This window comes from Taurulus bubalis, assembly GCF_910589615.1.
Source record: "Taurulus bubalis genome assembly, chromosome: 2".
Classification (NCBI taxonomy): domain Eukaryota; kingdom Metazoa; phylum Chordata; class Actinopteri; order Perciformes; family Cottidae; genus Taurulus; species Taurulus bubalis.
In genome coordinates, this window is record NC_136590.1 from 8,185,033 (window position 1) to 8,201,612 (window position 16,580).

A 16,580-nucleotide genomic window follows, 5' to 3' on the forward strand; every position below is an offset into this window, starting at 1 on the left:
TTCACAATATATTAAGTCTAGATGTTATGGTACATGCATACGATTCAGGCTGCATGAGGAGCCACAGTCACCACGATACACGGGGGAGAAAAGGTGTGGGGGCGGGACAGCAGATTGACTCCTCAGTTCCAGTTCAAAGGAGCTCTGACTCCTTATTGTAACCCTCTCCACAAAACACTGACTGCATCAACTTATAAACATATACACACACACACACACAACTTCCACTGTACACAACACACATTTACACACATACACACCTTTATACAAGTGTGGAGCCCCTCCACCTGCCATTTAAGCTAAATATACTGGAGAGGGTTTTTAGTGTTTAAATTCTCTTTCACAGAAAGAACTTCACCACTGGGACGTGCGAGTTTCTGCACTTTGCCTTGGAGTCGGGACGGGAGGAGGGATGCTAACCAAAAGAAAAATAATTATAATATATAATAAAATAAAAGACATTCAAATACAGTCAACTTTTTGCTTGAAAATACAAAACTACATGAGAAAGCATTGAAATAAAATCCACTGATCAGAACATTTTTTTTTCCTTTTTCTTTTTTAAAAAGCCCAAGTGCTCCATCACACACACACACACACACACACACACACAATCTTGCTCTTTATCCACACACAACAGAGCAACATCCGCCCATATGTTGCCTAGTTACAACTGCCTGGGCAGCCAATGGGGATGGCAGCTGCGAGGAAGCAGGAAGTCTCTTTGACAGCAGTTTTTTGTGAGGAAGAAGAAGTGGGCTGGGAGCCGAGGATTAACACCGGGGTGGGGATCTTCATGCGCTGCCAGTGCGGCGCAGGCCGCCATCGACAGCCCCGCTGCATAGCCCTTCTCATCTTCTTTGTCTACAGGCTGCATTAAGAAACACTCAAGTGAGGAATCTCTTGTGGCCGTTCAGTCAGTCTACCCTTGGCTCCACTGCTCCCTCTAGTGGAGTTTGCCTCTGCTGCAGTGTGTCTGACTGCAGCGGGCAGGAAGCGGCTTCCTCTGCAGCCTCTTTCACCGTGATCCCATTTGAGAGCGCCGCAATTACAGAGTCTCTCTGGGTCCTTATGGCTGCAAGTGGATGTGTGTATTTAACTGTATGTGTGAGAGTGAATGGCTGTGTGCAATGTAATGTGTTTATATGCTTATGTGAGAGAGTGTAACTGGACCGGCTGCCTTCAGTTATGTTGGAGCGTGTTGGACTCGATGGGCGGCGCCGAGTCATACAGAGTGTCTGTGTCGTGTGTGGGCTCTCCGGCCAGCGTACACGGGTTGGACAACGTTCCCGCTCCGCAGTCACAGAAAAACCTAAAAAAGGAGCAGAGACCAGAGACCCTTCTTAATATACAAGTCATATATTTAAGTGAGAGACAGCGTTAAAACTACCCTTTAAAAGATTTACATTAATAAAATAAAAAAAAAACACTGAGTGGAATTGAAAAATGTGATTTTCACTGTTTTTTTCAATATTAAACATCAAAACAAATTCCTAGATCTTTCCCCCCCACAAATAAAAATGTTCGTCAGAAAGAAAAGGTCAAACAGGAAACCAAAGATGTCTTACCGATCATGCCGTATAAACTCTACATCGTGCCCTTGGTGGCATTTTTTGATGCAGTTTACACAGATGGCGTTCCTATCCGTCGTATTACAGGTGTGACATCTGGAGGGATGAAAGACGAAACGGATGAATTTACATAAACACAATGAGAAAATAAAAATTGGTTCATTGGGAGACTTTTTTAATTGTCAAAATCCTTACTCATCTAATAGGACTTTAATCATGTTTCTTAAATACAGGCTAGCACCTAACGATTCAATTGATTAATTGGAATCACAATTTCCTACAGCCCAAGTAGATGTTTTCATACTTTTAGTTTTGGCCAACAACAGCCCAAAGAAATGTATTTCTTCAACGGTCACATCAGAAAAGAAAAAACAGGAAATCCTCACAACTAAAAGTTGGAACGAGGCAACGTTGGGTTTAGCCTTTAAAAACAATCTTATATAACTATAGAAGATGAAAATATGAATCTTGTGTTGTAATAGTTTCAGCGCTACTAAAATGTCTTTCTGGACCGTTTACCTGTAGAAGTCGTGCATGGGGTAACTGGTGTAGCTAGAGATCTTGTAGAGGCACTGTCCTCGGCTCACTGCCTTCTCAATGGCATCCTGGTTATTTAGAATCTTATTATCTGACAGAGAGGGGACAGAAAATGTGATGAGAAACAAGCAACTACCCAGATTGAGCAACGACTGAAAGTCCAAAAAGGAGTTACCCTTCATGGTGACGTTGACTCCCGAGGCCAAAAACAGGCCCCCAAAGCGATTGTTGAAGATCTGGTTGCCCTCCAGCGTGGCTGTGGCGTGGTTAGTGATTTCAATACCTTGAGAAGTAAAAGAGAAGTCTTTCATCAGCACCAAACGGAGATACAAGCGGAGATGTTATTTGTGCTCATGTGGAGTTGAGGAAGAGAAAGAAAGAAAAAAGCTAACCTGCAGCGAAGCCATCAAAAATGCGGTTCTTGCGGAGTATCGGGTGGCTGTTTGTGCTGATTAGCACTCCGGCTTGAGCGTTCCTGAAGATGTCGTTCTCTTCCAGCAGACCTACGGAGAAAAAGATTTCATGATTCAACCTGTAGATTTACAGGGGAACATTTTAATGTGAGAATCTAGACACTGAAGTTTTGCACCGCGTCCTAACTGGCCGCAATCGACACGGCACTCACTGCTTAGCGCCATTTTTAACTGAAGCTTTTGTCGCACGCATCTTCATTTCATGACAACAACCTAAACACGGTGGCAGCCGGCTGGAGGGAGATCAACAGGGAGCTGATGTTGGCTGTATTGTATGTTGCTTCCCGTAAATATCACATGATAAAAATAGTTTTTTCCCCCTTCAAAAAGGTACATCTTCTAAGCTAACGCTTGCCGTTAGGACACACCGTCTCTCACTCTCTCTCCGTCTGAGGCAGAGTTCTACATCTTATCTTAAAGGTTGCTAAAATGCTTTTAGTGAAGCGTAATCTGCATAGCCAGCTTTTTTTCTTTTTAAAAAAAAAAAAAAAAAAAAAAAAAAAATCACACAAATATATTGGCGTATATTTGTTTTGAAAGCAATAACTATATTTATATTGATTGATCAAGGCTCCGTCTGTCTGTGAGCTCATCCGTTTCACTACAGGCAGATTTCCCTCACTTGCAGCAGTGGGCAGGGAAATAAAACTAACTAATCGATACAAGGGGGTCTACAAACAGTGTTGAATTTAGAATAATCCTCGACAGCCCTAGTTGTTTGTACTATTCATTTTCAGATTTACAACATTTCAGAAGTTATGTGTTGTTTTCTTAATTATCTGGCTACAAGTACCTCTGCCTCCATTGAAGATGCAGATGCCTCCATCTCTGCCGTCATGAATCTTATTTCGTCTCAGTGTGGGGTTGCTATCCGTCTTAATCCACACCCCCGCCATGGCATTATCAAAGATCTCATTGTCCTCAATGAAGCCCAGACCTGTTGTATTAAACATCACATTAGACACATAGCGAGTACACACATACTACATGTGAGACAAACGGAGTCAGGGGGAGAAATACGCACCCGAGTTGTAGACTAAAATCCCTCCATTCTGGCCTCCCCATATCTTGTTGCGCCTGATCTTTGGGTTGCTCCCCGTCCTGTCAAGATTCAACAGCAATTAAAATCATAGAGTATACATAAGAGTGGCAAAATAAAACTAGAAAAGTTTGTCACATGCTCAATCTTTTGCATACAATGATCTGGAAATTAAAAAAAAAGTACATTCACTGCTTAAAAAGGTGGTAATCTTTACCTAATTTGTACACCCGAGTACATGTGATTGTAGATGTCATTGTCTTCCAACACACCATGACCGTTGTCATAGAAATACACGCCGACCTAAAAAAAAAAAAGACAAATTACCACATTGAAAAAACCCAAGATGATAGAAATGTGTTTAACATAAAAATGGCACAATCAGGACATTGTAGATATAAATTGTAGATTCAACATTAAAGTTATTTTTTCCCCCAAACAGGAAAGGAGACAGTAGAAGACAACTGAACTAAAGACAGCCAAGTAAACCAATTAAAGAACAGTTTCTGATTATTTGAGGATTAAAATCAACCTGTTTTATCTTCAAAGCCACAAGACTTAATTTTACCATGTAGAACATGAGATGCTGGTCCATCGCTGCATTGATCGGTTAATTTTTTCGCATTTCTGTGTGACTGTAGGTAATACACTTGACTAAGGATACAAAATAAAATAAAAACATGTACATGAAGCCATGTCATCATGCAGAAACCGACATCAGGTCACATGCGGAAATGTTTTTAGAAGGGTTTGGAAATTCAGAGACAGGGTTTTTGGTCCACACACACAAAACACCCAAGTAAAAGTGTGTGTACATGGTGCAGTACATCTTCCTAAGCATGTCTGGCATCTAGAACCGCAAACCTACCTGGGTTACCCCAACTACAACTATGATGTTTACTATCGTCAAACCCGAACCAGATTTCCCAAAGAAACCAACATTAGATGGCTTTCATTAGTTCATTTTATACTTCTAAGTAAATGCGCAGTATTTGTATTACTCAGATCAGCGCCGGAAATACACGAGGGCAAAGGGAAAAACTGCCCCTAAGAAATATAATTTTGCCCCTGATATCACTAGGAGAGGGCCAAAAATGCCCTCACAATTTCCCCTAATAAGTATGATAACTTAATGAACTTAGAAATGTGCCGTCCTCGTTTAAAATCAACCGTCTTGACTTCCTGTCACTCGTAGCGCCGCTGTTGCACAGCTATTGCGCGACACACAGGACAACATGCGCGACACGGCGCTGGTCAAAGACGATAGAAAAAGCATCAAACTGGCTACGGGTCCCCTAGCAGCGTTGGAAGCGGCCGTCATTCAGACGCACTTCCTCGCGTGAAATCCACCGAGCTGTGTGGCTACGGATAATATTATAAACCCAGACACAAGGACGTTCCGATGTTTTTGGGATTTCCACAACAAGTATGAAGCAGAAAGAGTGGTTATTTCCATGGTGGAAGGCGTAAATGAAAACGGCACAGAGATAAGCCCCGCCCCCTCTTCGGCGCATCCAGCTCGAATGACAACATTGATGACATGTTGGTCAGTTTGTCTGACAATCACATTTTGCTGCAATTAAAATTATTGAAGTGAGATGAAACTTGATCTTCTTAGATACAATATGCAGTATAAATAGAATTGTGGGACCTGTGGTGATTCCCAGCCCTAGTAGGTACAACGTGATTAAGGTAACAACAAATCAATAAATATAATTTAGAATTATTAAAAAAAAAAATGTAATAACAATGAATTACCAGAAAGAAAAAAAAGAATACAATTGAATATGATTGTCTGATTTATGTTTTCTGTTTGTTCAAAAAATCTAAACAAACACTTTGAATCTGTAGATTACTGCCTAATAGTTAATAATAATAATTATTATTGCCATTTGATAGCAATTGCTCATATACTTTAAGCCTAAATAGGTATATTTATTATTTTGAACAAATGTTATTTCACAAGTTACAAAAAGTGCCCCCAATATTTATTGAAATGCCCCTGGATTTCAGTTATGTTTATCACTTCACTGCAGCTGCTTCTGACTCTTGAATGTCAAAAAGCATGAGATATCATCAATTGAGGATATTAAATCAGATTTCCTGTGTGTGTGTGTGTATGTATGTGTGTGTGTATGTATGTATGTATGTATGTATGTATATACATACATATACATATATATATATATACACATATATATATATATATATATATATATATATATATATATATATATATATATATATATATGCGCAATGTTTGACCATGGTTATTTTACCTGTTTGCCACTGTGGATGCGGTTCTTGCGGAGGACAGGAGTGCTGCCTGTGGTCACCCAGACTCCAGCCAGGGTGTTGCTATAAACCTCATTCTCCTCTATCACCCCCTGGCCTTTCTCGTGCTGAAACACAAAAGCAGAGTCAGCGGTCAAAAACGCCTGACGGGGGACATTTTTAAGTTCTTATTAAAAAAGAGAAAAAAGTGCCCGACTGGCTGGAGAGGGATTACATTCGAACAAAAATGAAGAGTGCATTTACCACATAGATTCCCCCATGCTGACCATCGTGGATCTTGTTGTGCCGTACAATGGGGCAGCTGTTGGTTCGGATCTGGATTCCCGCCAAGGCGTTACCATAGATATCGTTACTCTCTATCAAACCCCGTCCATCTCCAAATATGTACACCCCTCCCTGGTTACCGTTGAATATAGCATTTCCCCTAGACATAAAAAGAAAATAACTGTCACAATCTTGGAATAGACAAAATTCATACACAAGCATATGTTTGTCTGTATCGATAAAGGTCGTGCTGGCTTCGACACATTTGCTGTCTTGCTGTGTCCAAATAGCCTTCGTCCCTCTCTAAGTATATTACAACTGTCCAGTGTGATGTTTTGTGTCCTCACCGTATCGTCGGGTCGCTGTTGGACGTGATCCACACACCAGCAAAGTTATTGGCATAGATTTTGTTCTCTATAAACTGTCCCCGTCCCTTCTCATGGACGTAGATGCCTCCTGTTTGGCCATGATGGATCTCACAGCGCACCACTGTGGGGTTGGCGTAGGCTTTCACTTCAAAGCCTGCTATGCGGTTTCTATGGATGTTGCAGTTCTCAAAGTAACCCTGAGACACAGAAAAGAAGACAAATTAGATAGTCTGCGATGATTCTTTCAAGTAAAATGTATGAAATGACAGTTTGTGTACTTACCATGCCGTGATCAAAGGTGAACACGCCAACGTCTCGACCGTGGTGGATGTGGTTACGTCTAATGATGGGATTACCGTGGTTTTTAACCCAAATTCCCGCTAGCGCATTGTTGCTGATCTCATTGTCTTCATAAATGCCCTGAAACAAATGAGAAGAAAGTCAGAAGCCTGTGAGAAGTTTGTGTGTGTGTGTCTATGGCAAATCATTTGTTACTATTGAGGTGGGAAAAGTAACTTACCTGTGCGTGATCTGTAATGTACAGTCCTACGTTCTCACAGTCACTGATGTTGCAGTGTTTGATGGTTGGACACGCTCCCTGACCACTCACACACACAGCCGAACCCACTAAAGACGGGAAAACAAAGAAAACAGTAGTTTCACACTACAGTAGAGCTGCAAGTAATGGTCAATTCTATCAATTTAGCAGCAATCAAAAACAAACAAAAAGGCGTAGGTTTTTCCTATAAAGACAATTTAAAGACTTAATTATTTAATTATCCCCCTCAATTATGACAAAGGTAGAGGTGATATCTGTATCTGCAGAGACTATGCCCTCTTACGGTCATTTTCTTTTCTTATTGTATTTCGGTTGTTTCTTGGAAAAAAGAAGAAGAAAAAAGCGTCCAGATGCCAGATTGAAAGCACAGATCCAAGAAGAAACTACAAAAATGGCGGACACAGCGGAGATAAAAATGGCAAATGTAGAGTGGGAAAACGCAAAGCGGACAAAGTTCGTTTCCAAAACAAGAGTGAATCTGGAGTTGTTGTTTTTTTCCCTTTGACGAGCTACGTAATCCTCATTGAGCTGGGATGGAGGGGCTAACTTTGAATGTTGTCTTTACAAACTGCAACCCACAAATCCTAATTGATGTGCCTTTTAATCTACAATGACATGAACAGACCAAAGCAAGCAAATCGATACACATAAGCTGAAACCGGCAAATGTAGCACACATACGCAAAAAGTAATACTGGCATCTCAGTATTGGCAACACTGTAGGCAATAAATATCAAAAGGTTGTGATCTTTGAGGTAGAAGTAGATTCCACACACAAAGATATTTTATTTATTGATGCCAAAAGGTGCTGTTTGGCATTTCATGCTACATGAAGACTACAAACATAAGATTACATGACCCAGGTTGATGGAAACTAATCAAGGTGGGTGTTATATAAAAAACAAAACAGGCACAGACCTTTCCAAACCACTTTTCCCCTTGCTATAACAAAGTATTCCGAAAATAGTTTTTGTAAAAAACTACTGCTCAAAGTGTGTTTTTTAGTCTCTCGTCCTGGGACATAATGACCACACGGGTCATTTAATGATGTACCATAATTAAGGACACTTGACACCGTTTTAAACTATAGAAAAACATGGCTTTAAACTGTTATAATACAGGTGAACACGCAAACATGTGTGCAAGACTATCTTAAATAATACACAGTCCATGCAGTAAATTCTACTGTGAATCTAATGTTGCATCTTTGAATTCTGTTGTTGCTCTTTGAGCTGTACGGATGCTCATGTCATTGCGTGCTCTCCCAGTGGTCCGTATGTGCGTTACCTGTGCATGTGGAGCGGATGATGCAGTGGTCGATGTTGGGGCTGCAGTTGACTGTGATCTCCAGACAGTGATGGGCGTTATGGTGCTGCGCTGACTTATCATCAGGATTAAACTGCGGAGAGAAGAGCAGCAGAGGTCAGACAGTGGCTGCGCTTACTGACAACACATCAAGCTTCTTTCCACCCACCACATCCACACTAGACTCTCCCGACTGGAGGCATTAGTGCCACTAATACTGGTAGCTGATACCAGGAGATAACCAGAACACAGTGAAATATTACACCACGGGAGACATAGAACAATCAAAACGATGTCACATGAAAACGAGCAACATTCACATTCTTGAACAAATTCGTCTCATAACGTATAAATTGTTAAAACTGGTTTAACTCCATATATAAAACAATCCAGACAACCAACGTAAAAGTGAAAATTATACCCAAATCGTGTGATTTTGTATTGTGTAATCGCCATAGCGTCAACTCATTTCGATAGTCTAAACCCTTTAATAAAATGCACCTGGCTCATTTATCTTTTGGCTTGTAATTAAAAAAAAATATCTGATCAGCAAACGACAACATGATGAAGCAGCAGCAAAGAACAGCACCAATATCAGACCAGTATGTTTTGGAAGTTTTATGTGGCATCTTTCATAGGTTGGTCTCAGTGTCCTTTTCCAATCCCAAAAAGTGCAGAGACAAATCTTTTAGTCGACAACACAATTTGGTTTTATTATCCTTACAAGACTAATATTTGTTGTTTGCCTCATTTGTGGTTCTTACTTGCAGAAATCAAGTCTCCATTTGGGAAATAATAATAATATTATCTTCAACTATGATTAAATAAAGAGACAAAGCTGGCCTTTCCCACTGTGACTACATAGCTTAACAGCAGAGCCCTGTGATGAGACTAAAAAACAGGTTATTTAATATACAGGCAGCCATTCTTCAAGCTTCAGTGTAAAAAAAAAAAAGAGAGAGAGAGAAGTGAGATCTATGCTCGCCTTGATGGTCATGTATCCCACATAGGCATCCTCCGAGCCCTCCATGAAGACAAACGTTGAGTCTCTAGTATTCTCGATCACCACCTTGTCTGCTACTTTACCCGGAGCTTAGGGGAAAGCAGAACACACTCATTAACACCCTCATAAATATGGACATTAACACCACAGAGTGTGTCCTATCTTAAGTGAGATATTGATTGCATGCGGCGCAAGCATCAAGGTAAAGTCTTAAGTTCTTTCCAGTAAGGGAAACATGCATACCTGCACCAATCATGGTGATGGGGGACTCTATATAAATCCACTCGTCTGTATAGATGCCGGAGTGGACAAAAATTAGACCGTCAAAGTGAGCTTCTTGCACTCCACCCAGCGCATCCTCAATGGTGTCGTAATACTGTAGGGGAAAGGTACAAACACCTTCAGGCAGAATATACACAAATACAAATCATCACAAGGCCTTTTGGAAAAACAAGCAGGTGTTTACAATGACTGCTTTGCATAAATGTCAGTGAAACATAGCCAATCAAACAAATCCTGATGTTGTCTTTTAGCCATGACTTACCAGCATATTCTCTCTGCCTTTGTATCTGCCGGGGTTACTGTAGAAATGCTCGGCAAAGCCCGGTTTTACATGAGCACCTTTGTACTGTAACACAGAAAACATCCAAGTCAAGTTTCTGGTGATCACACCAAACATTAACATGGTGCTCATACCACCTAGTTATTGCTAGTAAAACAAATATGTTTGACACACAAATACTGTGAATGTAGGTGCAGAGGTTTTTGAATAGAAAACACAACATCTAATGTGCTACTACACAAGGGGGTACCACAAAAAGTCAGTGCATCAGTGGTTTCCGATGTTTTTGAAATGTGACCCTTTAAAGCAAAGTTTACTTGTGACCCTTGTTGCCTGCTGCATGTTCGCTGTGAATACGGCAACCAACGTTTCTCATAAGGAGATACAATTATAGTATTATTAAGTTACTGGGGGGGAAAGGCATACGTCTAGGATTTGTAAACAAGAATGTATGCAAATGTTGATTTCCGAGTTATTACAATGAATGCAACAGCCAAACACTGCCCTCTTTCATTTCGAGACGTTACAATTAGAATCCAAACAGTAAGAGGTAGGGCTCTTGCAAAACTGAAGTCAGGTGATCAAATCGCAGTTTATTTTTATAATGTGTGCCGCAGGATTTTTTGGGACTTTCACCTTGAATTTCCCTTTGACATTATAATTAAAAAAGCAAACATGTTTTCCTTCCATTAGCCTGACGACCTCAGACGATTATTAGCGTGAAAAACTCTGGTTTTACATAAATAGATAATGAGATGCAGACACAATTGTTGACATAGCCTTAGAAGAACATTATGATCATGTGAACATGCTACACTGTTCCATCTGTGAAAGGCCTGAATTCATTCATTGTGAGAAGGAACTAATGAGAAATACTGTATGTGCTGTTCAAAGACAGAACAGACTAAGGAACTGCTCTAAAAATGTGGCTACAATTACAGAATATCAGCGTCTCCCATTACATAACTAGACTGTGGCGGCCCGGCAAAGTCTTCCGCCATAGTTTCATAAGGAACGGAAAATACTTTTCACGGGCGCATTTCCTCTGCAGCGGTGCGCTGTGGACGTTGCCATGTACTTAGTGCTCACTGCGACCTCTGAGTGACGGAGCCCTATGTTCCCGGTGCAATGGTTGACCCTGGGAGACATGTCTTCAGTGATGTAGGCCAACCCACCGTGATGGTATTTATTGATGCATTTATGTGTTCACAGTTAATTTGAATTACTTTATACACTCAATAATTAGCCCACTGTAAATACCACCTAGTAATACATCATGTCTTATTAGTTGTAGTAAGAATCTGAATCTGCAAAGTAGCCAATTTAGTAACTTATGTTGTCAAATAAATGTGTTGAAGTCAAAGATACATAGCTTCCTCTGGGATGTAATGGAATAGAAGTATAAAGTTACATAAGATGGAAATACTTTAGTGGAGCATGCCCCCAGACCGCCTAGAGCGTCAAAGGTCTACCCACTATAGTCTCACAAAATCCACTGGGAAACACCAGAATATATAAATAGAATTTGGGCCAGAAGTTGCATTTACAACCACGAAAAACAAGCAAAGCTGAACAGAAGTGACGCGTGTTCTGTCTGTCCCTTCTCCATTCAGTACCAGGGACAGCGCATTATTTTGAGTTTCGGCCACTTTATCATGAATGGAAAAATTGGTCAACCCTGTTTATGTGCGGTGGAAAGAAAATGTAATGTTGACAGTGTTGTTTTCTTCTTTGCTCCAACTACAGTCATTCATGCTGCACTGTCCCATGGAGGAGGACATTACTTATTTTCACTTTCTACCAATTACGTTAGGCCAATATTTCCTAACAATGTTTGACACAAAGCCTATTTAACACAAAGCCTATTTAACGATGTCTTTGCTTAAATGCCATTCAGTCGTGTGTGTACATTGCATGTGTCGCACAATGAGAGGCGCAATTTAATATAATACTACTACTGATAATATTCATAATAATAAATGTAATACATTAATGAGAAACAACAAAATATGTCTCTTTACATTGGCAAAGGCATCCGTTATTGGCCATCGCTCTGAACACCGTCAATCCCAGACACCTTCATCTACCGGAACAACCTCATCCTAAGTGCTTATCCATGTTATATTGCGCTAGTAATGCTTGCGTATCTCCCTGTATATTTCAAGATATTTAAAAAAATAGAACAGGACTTTTTCTCTTTCTAATGCGTGTGAAGTGTTTTTCTTTCCCAAAGCTAGATATTGTTACCCAAGTGAGTGGCATGGATTGTATTGCAAGGCCATATATGACTTTTTCATAACTGAACATTGTTTATTTGTAATATATAGAGAGAAAATGTTAAACAATAATCCAAGTGTGTGCAAAGATATTTATGCTCTTTAGAGAGCACTTTCGTTTTCACGGTAAAACAAAAATCAGAGAAAAGACGGCAGACTTACCAGCTGTTGGAAGCTCTCCTTCCAGGGGTTTGGGTTTTCATGCTCCTCTGGGCTGACTTGGTAGAACCTGCCTGGCTCAGGATGCATCATGGGACGCGTGTACTCAAATACCTCCATGTATAGACGCTTCCTGGAATATTAAATATCACAAAATATATTTCAGTTGTTTGCCTTTGAATGAAAAGACAAGTTTCCATCTCTTCAGCAGCACAAACCATAGGATGGGGTCGTTGGCTAGCTGGCTGAATCTCTTGCAGACACAAGCTGCCTGGCAGAGGTCCTGTTCCAGTAAGTAGGAAAAGATCTTCAAAACAACCTCATCTGGAAGCTTCTGTTGCAGATATTGCTCTGCTGGGGCTGCTAAAGACACACAAATACACACACACACACACACACACAATGTAAGCTTCATGAAAACTATTTTCAATCCAAGCACATTAAACTATGGAGTCATGCTGTTAAATAGATTGCAAAGTAACAAGATTTACCAGCGCACACAGAAAATCAATAAAGATTTTTTTTTTTAAAAGGAGAAAAAAAGCTAACACTCTCCTTTCCCCAGCTGTGGAGATTTAACACACACCTGGCAGATCGTGGCTCTTACCGGACACTCGTGCCCGCTTGGCTCGATGGCCAAAGGCCTCTGTTGATGAAGTTGAAGCTCCCTGTAAAAGAGGGAAAATAGGATATCAACTCCATGCCAAGATTCAAGCACTACGTAATCATCTGGAAAATGTACTGCTGTCACAAAATCATTGTTCTTTCAAAAGTTAAACACAATCAATCAGACATGCACACTGTGGCCAATGCACACACAAAAAATGCATTTTAATGTTTCAGTCTAACCTCCATTGAGCCCTTGCTGGGGCAGGCAGAGGCGGTGGCAGAGGCAGAGGCAGCAGCGGTTCTCTTGGGAAGCAGGGTCTTGCGTCGAAGCTGATAGGGACTGTTCTGAGCTCCTGGACCAGACTCCTCAATAGCCATCTCTGCTGCAGCTGCTGCAGGAGCCTCCTCATCTGGACAAAAAGGAAAACAGATTTCCTATACATACCACTTTGTCAAGAGGCACTTCAATGCACAAAGCTGCAGTATAGTGCAAGACCATGCAAAAAAACAGCACTGGGAATTTCTCTGAGAAGCCCAATCATCGCTCTATTGCTCAAATACTCAACAAAAAAGGTCTCCAGTAATTGCAGGAAACACTTTAACCACTGACACAGTTGTTCTTCTTTACATTAATTACACAAGGTGTGCATTCAGCTCACACACTGCAAGTACATTACGCAGGCTAACAGACAGGGTAAGAGTTGGTAAGGCAGACAAAAGGTTAGTGATTGATAATGGCAGATGCACCCCCTGCAGTCATATTACCAGTCTTTCATATCTAGTCATACACAACTGAAATCAGGCAATGTGCATTTGCCTCTGTGTCCCGTGTGTGCAAAAGCAGACTCATCTTTTACGGTGCTGTCATTATTAAGGGCCGCAGATGAAGTCGATCAGACGTGCGGCTAATGGCTAAAAACTGAACTGCGTAGCTGGCAAATCCGCGGTGTAAACAAATCGAGCTACGGCTAATAGGCTCCGAGAACAAGGAAGGGGACGTGGGTCCAAATAGGCTTGCTACGTAAGCTTTGAACTAAAACAGCCCCGAGCAGAGAAAATGGACTGAGTAAATTCATCCCCCCCCAAAAAAACCACACCGTATCATCCATCACAGCTGATCTTGCGTGGCCTCTTGAAGCTGGAAGGGGAGGGGGGGGTTCAACTAGCTAATGTTTTTGTAAATGTTACACCCCAAAAATGGCAGTCCGAAGACGCCGCAGATTTACACCTTCAGAATCGTTAGTGACAGCTGGGAATGCGACGGCCGAGGAGACACGCAGATTTTGGTCCGAGCGTGTCAAGCAGAGCCCTTTGCCTCCTGCGGGGGTCACCTGAATATGCGCTATTAATGTCGAACGTTTAGCTACATATGCATTACGTTCCGCGAAGACAACCCCCAACCCTCCACATAACCTGGTAAGCTAGCTAGCGGCGTTAGCTAGCCCCAATCACTCAAGCCAAACAAAGCGCGGCCTGGCCTAAGCCACAGAGCGAGAAGCCTCGGCTTTTCCTGCCAAACCCGCCGTCTCTATGAGTGGTAAACAGGCCAACAGCCAAACAACGAACGTTACGTGAAGGCCGTTGGCGCATGACACGGCTTCGCCTTCGACCGTTAGCTGTCTGCGTCCGTCCGTACCTCTGTCCCCGTTGTTCCGTTCAGGCTGCACCGGGCGCGGCCTCGACACTCGCCTGGGTCTCCTGTTGGTGGCTCTGACGGAGTTCATCTGGGGAGTTGGTTGTTGGAAAAATAGACTGCTATCCTCGACCGCCCGCTTCGAAATGTACCCCTCGACCCAAACTACCACCCGCGCGGCCTTTTTCCAAGATACCCCCAAACAATTGCGATTAAAAACCCGCTGGTATTTGGGGGGTGTATTCGTTTTTTCTCTCCCTCCGTGGTGTTACAGCTCCCCCCGTATCGCTGCTCGGTGCCAGCTTCGTCTCAGTCTGTAGCAGGAGGAGCCATTAACTCACACGGGAAACAATCGCGAGAAGAAGAAAAAAAGAGCGTGAGCGACCGCTCGGCCAATCATATCTGGCGTTTTATAATAGCGCCCCTGCAGCGGCCAATCAGGAGCGTCGTAGGAGACGACTTGACAAACCTTTCTGTTGGGGTTCGGGATCGGTCAAGCGGCGATTTGATCAATGCACGGGCAGTAATAATCTAAAAGACCATTTGCAGCTAAACCCCATTGTCATATAGCGCTATATCATTTGTCTAATTGTTTTCCTATGTAATTGATTTATTATTTTCCATATATATGCGAAGGTGTGAGTGTGTTGAACCAATTGAGCATTTGTAGGACAGTGGCTGAAGTTAGGTTGCAAGAAATGTATGTTGAGAAGTTTACACAATTAGATTTTCACATTTTAAAATCTTAAAATCAACCAGAAATGTAATTTCGGTTCTAATTTGGGAGACAAGATACATTAATTGTGAGCTGAAGATAGGTGGAGTAAAGTTCAGATTCTAAAGTAAAAATGAAAATCCCTAAGTTTATTTTATGATTATATTTCCAAGTTAAAATCGTAATTAATATTTTAAATGGAATAATCGACCGGGAAATTGAATTATCATTGTTTTCATTACTTCAAACATTTATTTTGGGTCATTTGATTTAAATACAAACTTAATTAATCATGTATGATTAAAGTTGAAAACGTACCATTGTTTAACTCAATTAGGAATACACATTGAAAAAGCCTATATTTATTTCAGTGGCAATACAATTGGAATCCATTTTCACTCACATGAATGCCGACTAAACTTGAACTTTTTACAGCTATATTGTTCAGGCCTGTGGGAGTCTCAATCGATTTTGAGTGAAAGAACACATTTTGTCAATTAGTATCATTTCATGTAATTGGACCACCAGATGGCATTATTTGGCTACAAACGATTAGGCTATGATCTCACAGCGTCGCTGAGACTGGTGCAATGTTGTAATATCTTATCTGGAGTTTCCTTTCTTTTTCTTTTTCTTTTGTCACCTGGTTGTCGCTGGAAAATATCTTCATGTAGGAACTTTTAATAATCAAGGTTAACACCAGAGGTGTCAAAAAGTATTCACATTCATTACTCAAGTAGAAGTATAGATACTAGGGTTTAAAAATACTTCTGTAAAAGTTGAAGTATCAACTCAAGCTTTTTACTTAAGTAAAAGTACTGGTTTAAAAACTACTTAAAAGTATAAAAGTAAAAGTAATGTAAGGGGAATGTTTTTTTTCCATTAAGGACAAACTCTTAAGCCGCGTCTCAGGGGCCTATAGTGCACTACCCCACCTCCCCCAAAACAATCATTTTTATAAAGGCCATAATGACTATAATGTTTTAAAATGTTATGTTGAAAAATGTGGGATGCACTAGGCTACCCGTTTCAGCTGTATACATGCCCATTTAAAATGATCACATTTTATTACAATGCAAATACATTAAAGTACCATATGTGTACTACTGAGCATTAACATGCGTTTCATGGAGCGGAAGACATGATAACTAGTTGCCTATAAGTATTGTAATAGTGCAAAATAGGCGGCGGTGGCGGCGACTCCGACACAAAC

At 41.1% G+C, this 16,580-nt stretch overlaps 1 protein-coding gene across 1 annotated transcript; it reads right to left on the reverse strand.

Annotated features, from left to right (window-relative positions):
• Nucleotides 1–45: 45 nt before the first annotated feature.
• On the reverse strand, nt 46–14,834 carry fbxo11b (F-box protein 11b). Its single transcript, XM_079235717.1, has 22 exons — nt 14,656–14,834; nt 13,260–13,429; nt 12,997–13,078; nt 12,625–12,773; nt 12,414–12,539; nt 9,958–10,041; nt 9,657–9,789; nt 9,396–9,502; nt 8,393–8,504; nt 7,068–7,174; nt 6,830–6,967; nt 6,527–6,744; nt 6,159–6,339; nt 5,900–6,022; nt 3,838–3,923; nt 3,606–3,682; nt 3,375–3,518; nt 2,501–2,611; nt 2,284–2,391; nt 2,091–2,199; nt 1,569–1,667; nt 46–1,312 (listed from the first exon to the last, which is right to left on the reverse strand). The coding sequence occupies exons 1-22, from the start codon at nt 14,741–14,743 to the stop codon at nt 1,183–1,185; spliced, it is 2,682 nt and encodes an 893-aa protein (XP_079091843.1). The 5' UTR covers nt 14,744–14,834; the 3' UTR covers nt 46–1,182.
• Nucleotides 14,835–16,580: the final 1,746 nt, after the last annotated feature.